The sequence below is a fragment of the Oryctolagus cuniculus genome, chromosome X, assembly GCF_051225735.1.
Source record: "Oryctolagus cuniculus isolate XC-2025 breed Fujian yellow rabbit chromosome X, ASM5122573v1, whole genome shotgun sequence".
Classification (NCBI taxonomy): Eukaryota; Metazoa; Chordata; class Mammalia; order Lagomorpha; family Leporidae; genus Oryctolagus; species Oryctolagus cuniculus.
Window position 1 is genome coordinate 80413115 of NC_142888.1, and position 12414 is coordinate 80425528.

Below are 12414 nucleotides of genomic sequence, written 5' to 3' on the forward strand. Positions count from 1 at the left end.
TAACAGAGAGCTGTATAGGAAATGGAGCAGCCAGGACTTGAACCGGCACCCATATGGGATGCTGGCACTGCAGGCAGTGGCTTTTACCTGTTATGCCACAGCGCCAGCCCCAAATACTTATTTTTAAACAACTACTGCATGACAAGCATAGTGTTGCTGTTGGGGATTCAATTGTGAACAAGACTCAGTGCCTATCCTCATAGTATTTATATTATAGAGAAATAAACAAAATAATAATATTCAATGTTTAGTTATAATGATGTTTTTTTTTATTGTGTATATTTTTATTTCTTCAAATTATTTATCAGGAGTGACTGAAATAAAAAAATGTAATTGAGTCCCATCATCATCATCATCATGGAAATGGCTTTAAGAGAAAACTGGTCAGAAGAATATTATTGCTTCCCATTTTCAACCAGCACATAGTTGCTTTTGATAAGACAGACAAGAGCCTGTCGAGAATGCTCAAGATTATAATACAACATGCCTGTTTACAGGGGAACAAACCTAGGGAATAACTTATGTGAACTTCTTGATTTCATCATACAAGACAAGCACAAAAGCACCACCCATGCCTCTGAGGACGTTAGACCATGCACCCTTGAAAAACGCTTTGCCTCCTTCATCACGAGCAATCTTCCTCCAGCAGTCAAGTGTGCCTGTGTACATGATATCAGTTCCTTTACGCCCGGACTGCATCATCATGCGCCGACGAACAGTGTCAAATGGATAGGAAGTCAACCCAGCAACAGCAGTGACAGACTGCGCGATCATCCAGCTGATGAAGATGTGCGTGTTCTTGGGATCTGGAAGCATTCCTTTTGCGGTGTCATAGATACCGAAGTAGGCAGCCCGGTAGATGATAATGCCCTGTACAGACACATTAAAGCCTTGGTACAGGCCCCTAATCCCATCAGATTTGTAGATCTTAACCAGGCAGTCGCCGAGGCCTCTGAATTCCCTTTCAGCTCCAGCTTTGCCCACGTCAGCTGCTAGACGGGTACGGGCAAAATCAAGAGGGTACACAAAACACAAGGATGTGGCTCCAGCAGCACCACCTGATGCCAGATTTCCTGCAAAGTAGCGCCAAAACTGGGTCCTCTTGTCCACGCCACCCAGAAAGATCTGCTTGTATTTATCTTTGAAGGCAAAGTTGAGAGCCTGGGTGGGGAAGTATCTGATGACATTGGCCAGGTTACCACGCCAGAAGGACAGGACTCCCTGCTCCTTGGGGATACGAACCACGCAGTCTATAATGCCCTTGTATTGCTTATCGGCAGTGATTTGCTTGCTGGCATGCTGCACCTGCAGCAGCAGCTTGACCCTCTCGATGGGCGCTACCGCGGTCTTGGAGATGGCCGCAGCCACTCCACCTGCCAGAAAGTCCTTGGCGAAGGACACAGCGGCATCTGTCATGTTGGAAGGAAAGAGGAGCCAGGCGACTGCGGGACAGGACTGGGTTGGGAACCGGCTTTGACTCCGGGACTCTCTATAATGATGTTTTGAAGAAAATAAATGATGGGAGGAACTACATTAGGTAGAATGGTTAAGGAAGGTTTTTTGAGCTGATGATAATAAAGGGGATCCATTTAGGGAACAATTGAGGATGAGGGCATTCCAGGCAAAAGAAAGAGAAAATGGAAAGATGCCAAGGAAAGAATAGTTAATGGACAGAAACAAGATGTGAATCCCTGATGCACAATGAGAAGAGTGATCCAGAACAAGGTGGGAGAGGCTAGCCAGATAATGGATGAGTTTAGCAACCAGAGGAAATTTCTTTATTGGCAAACTTCTGGAGAGCAAGATGGTATTTTTTTCTGTAGCTCACAGTTCCTATTTCTTTTTTGTGGCTTGAAATAGGATTTTGTACTTTTCAATATTTTTATTTATTTTTTAACATTTATCTAAGATATACAAACTTGCATTTCAAATATAAAAATTTAGAAATTGGGGCTGGCGCTGTGGCATAGCAGGTAAAGCCGCAGCCTGAAGTGCCAGCATCCCATATGGACACCGGTTCGAGACCCAGCTGCTCCACTTCCAATCCAGCTCTCTACTATGGCCTGGAAAAGCAGTGGAGGATGGCCCAAGTCCTTGGGCCCCTGCACCCACGTGGGAGACCCGGAAGAAGCTCCTAGCTCCTGGCTTCAGATTGGCACAGCTCCAACCGTTGCGGCCAATTAGGAGTGAACCATCAGATGGAAAACCTCTCTCTCTCTCTCTCTCTCTGTGCCTCTCCTTCTCCCTCTGTGTAACTCTGATTTTCATATAAATTATAAAATAAATCTTTATAAAAATTTAGAAATAGTGATTCTTCCTATCCTACTGGCTCTCCCACAGACACTCCCATCCTTCTTCTTCTTCTCTCTCCTATTCTCACTCTTAATTTTTACAAAAATCTATTTTCAGTTTTCTTTATCTGACAAGATTAACTGCACAGTAAAGAGTTCAACAAATAGCATGAAAGAAAACAACATTTTTTTGTCAACAGTAGAGACAATGGCTGTAAACAATCATTAATTATCAAATGTCAATTTAGTCCTCTACATTATATTTTAAATACTCTATTAGTTACTAAAGATCAGGGAAAACATATAGTATATGTCTTTTTGGGACTGGCTAACTTCACTAAATAGAATGGCTTCCAGTTGCATCCATTTTGTTGCAAGACAGGATTTCTTTCTTTCTTTCTTTTTTTAATTTTTGAGTAGTATTCCATAGTATATAAATGCCATAATTTCTTTATCCAGTCATTAGACCATTGGAACTTAAAAGAGAGTTTGATAAAGTGGTAGGATATAAAATTAACACACAAAAATCAATAGCCTTTGCATACACAGAGAATGCCGTGGCTGAGAAAGAGCTTCTAAACCAATCCCTCTCACAATAGCTACAAAAAAATCTAAATACCTTGGAATAAATTTAATCAACAACATCAAAGATCTCGATGATGAAAATTACAAATCATTAAAGAATGAAATAGAAGAAGACACAAGAAATGGAAAATCCTTCCATGTTTGTGGATTGGAAAAATTAATATCATCAAAATGTCTGTACTACCGAAAACAGTTAACAGATTCAATGCGATCTCAATCAAAATACCAACGACATTATTTGAAGATCTAGAAAAGGTGATGTTAAAATCCTTATGGATACACAAGAGAACCTGAATAACTAAAGTAAACTTATATAACAAAAACAAAGCCGGAGGTATCACAACACCAGATTCCAAGATATACTACATTGTTTTTTACTTTGTGTTTCTGTGTAGGTGCAAACTGTTGAAATCTTTACTTAATATATGCTAAATTGATCTTCTGTATATACAGAGAATTGAAATGAATCTTGATGTGAATGGAATGGGAGAGGGAGCGGGAGATGGGAGGGTTGCGGGTGGGAGGGAAGTTATGGGGGGGGAGCCATTGTAATCCATAAGCTGTACTTTGGATATTTATATTTATTAAATAAAAGTGTGATCTTCAATTACCCACTGCTATTTTTACAGGTGGCATTAAGTCTTCCTCAAAAATGATAAGTCTCACAAAGGTGATGTGTAATGGTCATTTCAGAGTAGATTCGAATGTGCTTTTAATGCTTTTTTTTTTTTTTTTGCAAAGGCTGGATTTAACATACATGCATTTAGTAATACACAGATATTGATAGCTTATTTAGAATAAATGAAAGATGAATGCAAGGGCATTAGAAGTTAATAATACTATGACCTTGTCTAAATAAGATCGGAGTTGGCGAAATCAAAAGACTTCCATAGCTTTGGCAACTCATGACAAGAGCCTTGGGTGATTACTGACACCATAAACAAGAGTGTCAATTTGTTAAGTCAACAACAGGAGTCACTGTGCACTTATTCCCCATGTAGGATCTCTGTCCTTAGTGTGTTGTACTATGTGAATTAATAGTATAACTAATACTCAAACAGTACTTTATACTTTATGTTTCTGTGTGGGTGCAAACCGTTGACATCTTTACTCAGTATACACTAAATTGATCTTCTCTATATAAAGATAATTGAAAATGAAACTTGATGTGAATGGGATGGGAGAGGGAGTGGGAGATGGGATGGTTGCCGGTGGGAGGGAGGTTATGGGGGGGGGATCCACTGTAATCCAAAAGCTGTACTTTGGAAATTTATATTTATTAAATAAAATTTAAAAATAAGTTAATAATAAAAAAGTTAAAAAATACAATTTTTTAAACAAACATGCTACAAAGCAGCTATAATCAAAATAGCTTGGTACTGGCAAAAAAGCAGACTGTAGACCAATGAACAGAACAGAAACTCCAGAAATCAATCCATGCACCTACAACCAACTCATCTTTGAAAACACAGCTAAAATCAATCCCTGGAGCAAGGACAGTCTCTTCAACAAACGGTGCCGGGAAAATTAGATCTCTGCATACAGAAGTATGAAACAAGACCCCTACCTTACACCTTACACAAAAATTCACTCAAAATAGATCACAGACCTAAATCTATGACCCGATATCACTAAACTACTAGAGAACATTGGAGATTATGTGTTTCTCATTGCGACATCCTTGAGCAAGAAAGCCTTCTGGAGGTGAATGTTTGGCACAGCTGCTAAGTTGCCACTTGGGATACCTGCATCCTATACTGGAGTGCCTGGTTTGAGTCCTACCTATTTCACTTCCAATTCAGATTCCTGTTAATATGCATGCTGGGAAGTAGCCACCCTTTTGGTAGACCTGGATTGAGTTCCTTGTTCCTGGTTTTGATCTGATCCAACCTTGGTTTTTGTAGGCATTTGGAAATTGAACCAGTGGATGGAAGGTCTCTCTCTCTCTCTCCCCCCTCTCTTCTTTCTCTCTTTTTCTCTCTTTCAAAAATAAAACAAAAATAAATAAATAAATAGATAGGTAGATAGATAAATAAATAAATATTTTTAAAAAGAAAAGCTTCTGGTGGTTAATCATGTTTGTTTCTAGAAGGGAGATAATTTCCAGTCTACTTTTCTATCATAGCCTTCGTTCTCTCAGGTTTTCCAAAAATCTCCCCAGTTGGGATTTTTTCTTGAGATTCTGTTTTGCTCTTTGATTGAGGTTAAGGACTTTTCGAAATAAAAAGTCTTTCCTAAAGATAAAGCATTATTGGCCTTTTGACTTCAAAAAAATGCCCATTGAGATGATCACATAAGAAATACTCTAACAATTTTTGAAATACCAAGAGGAACATTTACAGCTGAACATAAAACTCTTGAGTACAATTGGTAGACTTGAAAAAACAGGCTTAAACAATTTCCCACTAGTTGAGTAGTAAGGAGTCTCTTAGTGCCAGTCTCTTGGAAAAGTACATTAAGTACAAGTAAGACTCCGCAAATCATTCCGAAAAGGCTCAAATGTCTTCGCCAGTGCTAAGTTCACTTCTGGTTAGGACACAAAGAAGCAGGCTGGACAGTTACCTGCCTGGTTTTTGGTTGGTGCCTCTATGGAATGAAGAAATTAAATTTCACAGTTTTTTCAACCACAGTCTAATCTATATTGTTCACTTTATTACTGCATTTTTAAAAAATTTATTTATTTACTTGAAAGTCAGAGTTACACAGAAAGAAGACAGGCAGTAAGAGAGAGAAGTCTTCCATCCGCTGGTTCACTCCCCAGTTGGCCGCATTGGCAGGAGCTGAGCTGATCCTAAGCCAGGAGCCAGGAGTCTCCTCTGGGTCTTCCTATGCGGGTGCAGGGGCCCAAGCACTTGGGCCATCTTCTACTGTTTTCCCAGACCATAGCAGACAGCTGGATTGGAAGTAGAGCAGCTGGGACTTGAACTGGCATCCATATGGGATTTGAGCACTGTAGGCGGCTGTTTTACCCGCTATGCCACAGCGCCGGTGTCGCGTCCCTCGACCAGCAAGGAAGACACGACCCGAACTCTTCTTCAAGCAGTTTATTCAGGAACCTTGAACAAGCTTCTTCTTCCGCCTCCTTCCCTCTCCCATCCCTCTTATAGCCATCAGCACACCAATCAAAAGCAGCCAAGTGGCAAGGATTGATAGGTACAGCAATGCGGAAGCCGGAAGGGAGCTCAGCCATCTCCTTATTAGGAGTTGTTTGTTTCTCGCCAGTCCTTCCGGGAGAAAGGAGCCGGCGCCATCTTTAGGGCGCCGTGCAATGGCTCCCCACAGTTCCCCCTTTTTGTTTTAGAACCAGGCATCTAAGGATTACAGGAGAAGGTAGGGGTCTGTCCCCCACTGCCAGGCATCCACCTGGAACAGCATCCTTTTCGCGGGGGTGGGATCTGGGATGCCAACCCACATGCAGACAGACTTGCCTTCCAGAGAACGTAATGGCTCGTTCTCTCTGCAGTGCTTTGCCTCGCACCCTGCACCCATGCCTAGCATTCAAGGAAGGCCAGCCATGCTTGCCACGATTGTCCAGCCTCAAGGGCATAAAAGGCTTGAGCTATCATGGCCAGTTCCCGCCAATGAGCTGTCCTCATCCTGCACAAACACCACAGGCAAAATAACACAACAAGTAACAGCAACCCCGTCAAAGCTCCAAGTCCCGCCCACTCCTTCAGGTTGGAGACGGCTGTGCGGATCCAGGATGACAATCCAGATGCGAAGGAGACATCCACACGTGTGGAGTTGATGGTGACCACGGCAAGGCGCAGTTGCTTCAAGGTGTAGTCAAATTCTGCGGACCAATTCTGCAAGAGCATCTGAGACAACTGTTTAGAGTAATTTGCTGCCTGAGTCATGTTATCGTACTGAACAGAGGTCACACACAACCCTGAAAATTTCCACTCACATCCTAGCTGAGCAAGCTGCCAGAGAGTATCCACCTGCTCCTGTACCAAATCCACACGCTGATTAACAATCATCAAGCCTCCCTTTATTTGTGCATTTAAGGATGTCTGAGTATCCAAAGCAGCAGCCACGGAGGCTGTTAAATTATTCAGGGTATTAGCAGTTTGAACTGTCCCTGTGAGCGCTATAGCAGCTGTTGTAGCGCCCACAGCTGCAATGGAAATGGCGGTTATAATGGCTGCAGTAACGATCCCAATCAGCAATGTTATAATGAAGATAGAGAGGCTGCTTTGTGACATTGTCTGTTTGCCGCACCAGTCGCTCAGGTAACCATCGAGAATATAGAAACATGTCCACGTCCCCATATTAAAACAGGGTCAGGTCCATACCATTGAGCAGTTAGAGGGTCTTTCCACTTCACATAGACTTGTTGTCTTTTGATTTCAGGATGCCAGTGACGATCAGCTGCAGTTTTCCTTTGATTATCCAGTATTAGAAAATTTAAAATGAAAAGAGCATGTGATAACCATTTTTGTGGGGAATATGCCATGGTCCCGTATTCCCCCTTTTTTATTTTTTGTAAATAATTTTTTAATGTGGCATGTGCTCGTTCCACAATACCTTGTCCCTGGGGATTATAAGGAATCCCGGTGATGAGAGATGTGGAAGTTAGTACAGAAGTGCTTAAAAGAGTTGGAAGTATACGCTGGGCCATTATCAGTTTTTATCTGTATAGGGGTTCCTAGAACAGCAAAGGCCTGAAGGCAATGAGAGATGTTTGGCAGCCTCGCCGCATTGTGGGGTGGCAAAAACAAAACCTGAACATGTATCTAAAGAAACATGCATGTATTTTAGTTTACCAAATTCAGGGAAATGGGTGACATCCATCTGCCAAAGCTGATTCGGCATAAAACCTCTAGGATTTACACCATAATAAGGGACCGGGAGAAATGTGACACAGGAAGGGCAGGATTTTACAATTTGCCTTGCCTGTTCCCGGGTGATTCCCTATCTTAATCATAAGGTCTGGGCATTGAGGTGATGCAAATCATGACCATGGGATGCTTCTTAGACTTTGTCAGTCCCTCTTTAAAGGATCTGGCTTCTGAGCCAGAGACTGGAGCAGCTAGAAAGAAACACGTTTATAGCTGAAGTTTAGCATCATTTCACATCTTGGCACCACTTTTAATCTAAACAGCCCGATTGGTTATTATCTCTGCAAGATGAGAGATATATCTTTTGACATCTCCAGGGGCCCTCTGGAGATACCAAAAGTCCAGAGAATTTAGAACTTTGATTTTCAGAAAGTCTGTTAAAGGTGCCAAGAGAACTTAGAGTATCTATCTGGTCAAAATAGAATTCCTTAACATTTAGTCAGGGTGATTTTAACACTTTTAGACCAGATCTGATCATAATAATATTTAACATAACTTTTTAAGACTTAATACTTTTTATCAATCATAACTTAACAGACAGTAGAGTACACATTTACTTGGCAGAACATGAATTTTTAGGTAAACCAGAAATACAAAAACCTTGAACATAAGAGTTAGCACATGAAATTATCACATAACTCAGAACTATTTAACAGAGTTAAAAAGAGCTTACACGACCTAACTTTAGAAATGGCAGAGTAACTGATTAAGCAGACACTGTTAAAAAGAGACGTTACAGTTTTTGCAACAACAGATTTTAAGATTTACAATTGAGACCATTTCCAGATAATTAATAACATTAGTACACATTTTTAAAAAATCCCATTGTTAGAAGATCAGACTTCAACTTTAGGTTAGTGTAATTTTGGCATTAACATTTAACTTATAGAAAACTCTGTAAACAATGCTTTAAAATCGTAAACTTTTTACAACTTTTCATGACTTGCTCACACCTTCTGAAACTTTATACCTGTAGTTACTTTTACAGTCTTGAATTATCATGTATGGACAACCTATGAGAATACATGCTGGCAAACTTAAAAGTCTCTCTTATCAAATTTAAGATGTTAAAAGTACACATAATACATTTTCCATATTTTACTTAGCACCGATGCCTGGATAACTTAAAACACTGAGCTATTAATGAATACCACACCATTATCTGAATTAAAAGTCAAAATTACATTCCCATGCTTTTAAGTAACATAAGGAAGGATAACACCACTTGGGCAGCAACAGTCACTAGTGCATATTTACAACTTTGAAAAGATCTTCATCCTTAAGAGAAACAAGTTTAAAGCATATCAAAGACATGTAAATGTAAAACTGAGCAAGTGAACCAAAGGGCGTTTGCATTAACCCAACTTTCTGAACCAATCTGTATTGGCTTACTTGAGTTAACATAAAGGCTTGTATACACAGAATTTACTCTCATTTTTATAAGACTACTTTAGCTGAAAAGCAAAAACATGAATACAACATAGATTTGACATCATTTACTACATTTTAATACACTTCGTACAATTTGAATTGACTCAAACAGCTGTTACTTTAACAAATTTAGAGTCCCATCCTTTGAGAGTTCCAGGGATCCGACTGGAAGCCCCAAAGTTGAAAGATTCAGTTTAGAATTTAAACTATCAGAGAGTCAAACCATTTTAGTCAAAAATTAATACGTTTAACCAAGGCTGTGGACTAGATCTAATCAGAGTTAGGTACTCACTCAAACCTTAAAGATATAACGTAAACAGCTTCATGGTGCAGTTTTTCCAATCAAGACTCATACTGGCAATAGAAAATTGTGAAACCTTCAAGACACATGAAAACTCTCATTAGATAAGTTAGCTACAGCAGCACAGAAAAGAATTATCAGCATATGAGCCCATTGCTTAAGTTTTTATTAACTGTAAAGAGAAAAACCCATCAAGTTGGAAAGGGTTATCGAATTAAGACTTTTCTCTAGGTCAAGATACCTGTGGAATTTTTCCTCTCTCTTTTTCCTGGCCTGTCGCATCCCCCTTTTTGTTTTAAAAGATATTCTTTCAGTGTGCGGTGTGCTCGCTCAATTATGCCCTGGCCCTGAGGATTGTATGGCAATCCATGGACAAGTTGAACCTCCATTTTTTGGCAAAAGGTGGTAAAGGTTTGAGATGTATAGTCCAGGCCATTATCAGTTTTTAGCACCTGGGGTCTCCCCCAGGCGGCCCATGCATCCAGACAATGAGCAATCACCTGACATTAGGGATACAATTGGGCTAGAAGGTTTAATCGGTCCTGCGGTTTCCAATATCTTTAATGCGTTCACCACATATAAGGAATCTGACAACAACTGGTAATGGCTCAGCAGCTGTAATTTTTGGAAATCCTCATTTACCGATTCAATTCCCGTACTTGCTTTATACCAGACTCTTTGTTATCGCCACACTCTTCAGACTCACTGCTGCTTTCTGAGCTACTTTCTGCACTAGTACTACTTACTGAGGAGGGGCTGCGCAACTCGGAAAGATTGGGGTACAGTTTTTTCCTAGTTCTTTTCTGACTATCCTTCAAAGTTTTCCCTTTTTCACTGGCAGCTCTCTCGGAGCGCTCTTCCTGAAGCTCCTCCAAGGCAGCTTGACCGCTCAGAATAGCTTCACTACACTGCTCATCCTCGAGGCATGCTCGCACTAACTTCCATATTGGTCTCACTCCCCTTTCGAGATTACCCTGTTCAAATGCAAAATCCAAATCCCTGCCTAGTTTGTCCCATGAAGGGATAGTAAGGCTTCCCGAAACCCCATACCAGGGTGCAATGGTATCGCAGTTACGTAAAAACCTATGCAACGTACTAGGCTTAAGTTTCAAACCGTTTTCCCGAAGCAGCGCATTCAGCGCCAGAAAAATTTCATGGGACTGTGAATTACCCACCGTCTAAAATTTTACTCTTTCCCTGGCCACGGGTCAGAGCTCCTTCTGCTTTTGTCACAGAACTTCCTCTGCTTTAATCGCAGAGCTATCCTCCCGCTATTGTCGCAGGACTGCCCGCTCTTATCGCGGATCCCCACCTTATTTTCCTGGGGGACTTACCAGCGCTGCCCTGACTGCAGGAAGTTCTGAGTTCACGTTTGAGATGGTTCCCCGTACGGGCCACCAGTTGTCGTGTCCCTCGACCAGCAAGGAAGACACGACCCGAACTCTTCTTCAAGCAGTTTATTCAGGAACCTTGAACAAGCTTCTTCTTCCGCCTCCTTCCCTCTCCCATCCCTCTTATAGCCATCAGCACACCAATCAAAAGCAGCCAAGTGGCAAGGATTGATAGGTACAGCAATGCGGAAGCCGGAAGGGAGCTCAGCCATCTCCTTATTAGGAGTTGTTTGTTTCTCGCCAGTCCTTCCGGGAGAAAGGAGCCGGCGCCATCTTTAGGGCGCCGTGCAATGGCTCCCCACACGCCGGCCCCTATAATTGCAGTTTTGACTCTTTTGTATCTCTGGTGGAAGGCTATTTTGTAAACCCTGTAAGGTAGAAAACACCAGATTATCTTTTAACCTGGAATTAGATGCTACATTTCTCCATGTTGTTACTGAAACATAGGTAGTTCTAAAAAGAAACTCTTGCTTGGAAAGTCAGGAGTTCTATAACTTGCAAAGGCCTTCATTCGAATTGCAATCTGTTAGCTATGCTTCCAAAATAGAAATTTTTAACTGTGGTAATTCTGCCCTGCAGAATTGGGGGCATGTGTAGAAAGGTAGAAAAGGGAGTTCACAGATGAGGAGGGGAGGCTGCAATCTAGCTCCATCTATCATTTATTTATAAGTTGCTGAGAATAAACTACCCAAGAAGTCATGAGATGCGGATGGAGGTTCCTTCTCAACAGTTCCTACAATCATCAAATGTTCGTTGAGTGTCTACTGTGGGGTACTCTTCTGGACAGACAGAAAGGAAACACTTACCTATTGAAAGAGAAAAGTGGTGATTTTAAGTGGTTACTTTAGCTAAATAAGAAGTGACACCCCATTTGAGTCTAATTGGGGAGTTTCTGTGGCATGTGCTAGACAAAGCAGACTCCCACAGTTTTACTCTGGAGCTACTGTTAACCATATCCCTCTATATGCCATGTATACAGCCAGCAAAAGATTAGGAATATATGGCTTGGGCCCTGCACCCCATGGGAGACCAGGATAAGCACCTGGCTCCTGGCTTCGGATCAGCGCGGTGTGCCGGCCGAAGTGCGCAGGTCACAGTGGCCATTGGAGGGTGGACCAATGGCAAAAGGAAGACCTTTCTCTCTCTATCTCTCACTGTCCACTCTGCCTGTCAAAAAAAAAAAACATTAGGAATATATGGTAATATTTCATAAAGATTGGCAGCAAACAAGGACATCTATACTAAATACTACTCTGAATAATTCCACCAGCTGAAGGCAGATGGGAATGACTCAGCCCAAAGCTCTGGCAATATATCTCTAACAAGGCTTTCAGTGTATCTGTGGAGTTAGGAGTGGTGAATGTGAGAAGAATGAGCTTTTTCAGCCACAGGAGGGTTGCAGCTGAGCTGCATTTCTACCCTCATGCATTGGTTATCTATAGTCCAAGGAGTGCATGCATGCTAGGTGCTAGCAGAGATAAATAAGACATGCTATTGATCCTTTTGCAGAACTTGCAGGTGCTGGAAGTTTTAGCCAGAGCAATTAGGCAAGAAAAAAGTAATTAAAGGGATAC

The 12414-nt window shown here is 41.4% G+C and overlaps 1 protein-coding gene across 1 annotated transcript; it reads right to left on the reverse strand.

The window, feature by feature from the left end:
* Window positions 1–262: 262 nt before the first annotated feature.
* LOC100356326 (ADP/ATP translocase 2) lies at window positions 263–1491 on the reverse strand. The gene has a single exon (XM_002720219.6). The coding sequence runs from the start codon at window positions 1414–1416 to the stop codon at window positions 520–522; it is 897 nt and encodes a 298-aa protein (XP_002720265.1). The 5' UTR covers window positions 1417–1491; the 3' UTR covers window positions 263–519.
* Between the last annotated feature and the right edge of the window lie 10923 nt (window positions 1492–12414).

Bases quoted from the DNA above. Each gene is read 5' to 3' on its own strand.
- LOC100356326 (XM_002720219.6), bottom strand. From the start codon at position 1,416: ATGACAGATGCCGCTGTGTCCTTCGCCAAGGACTTTCTGGCAGGTGGA.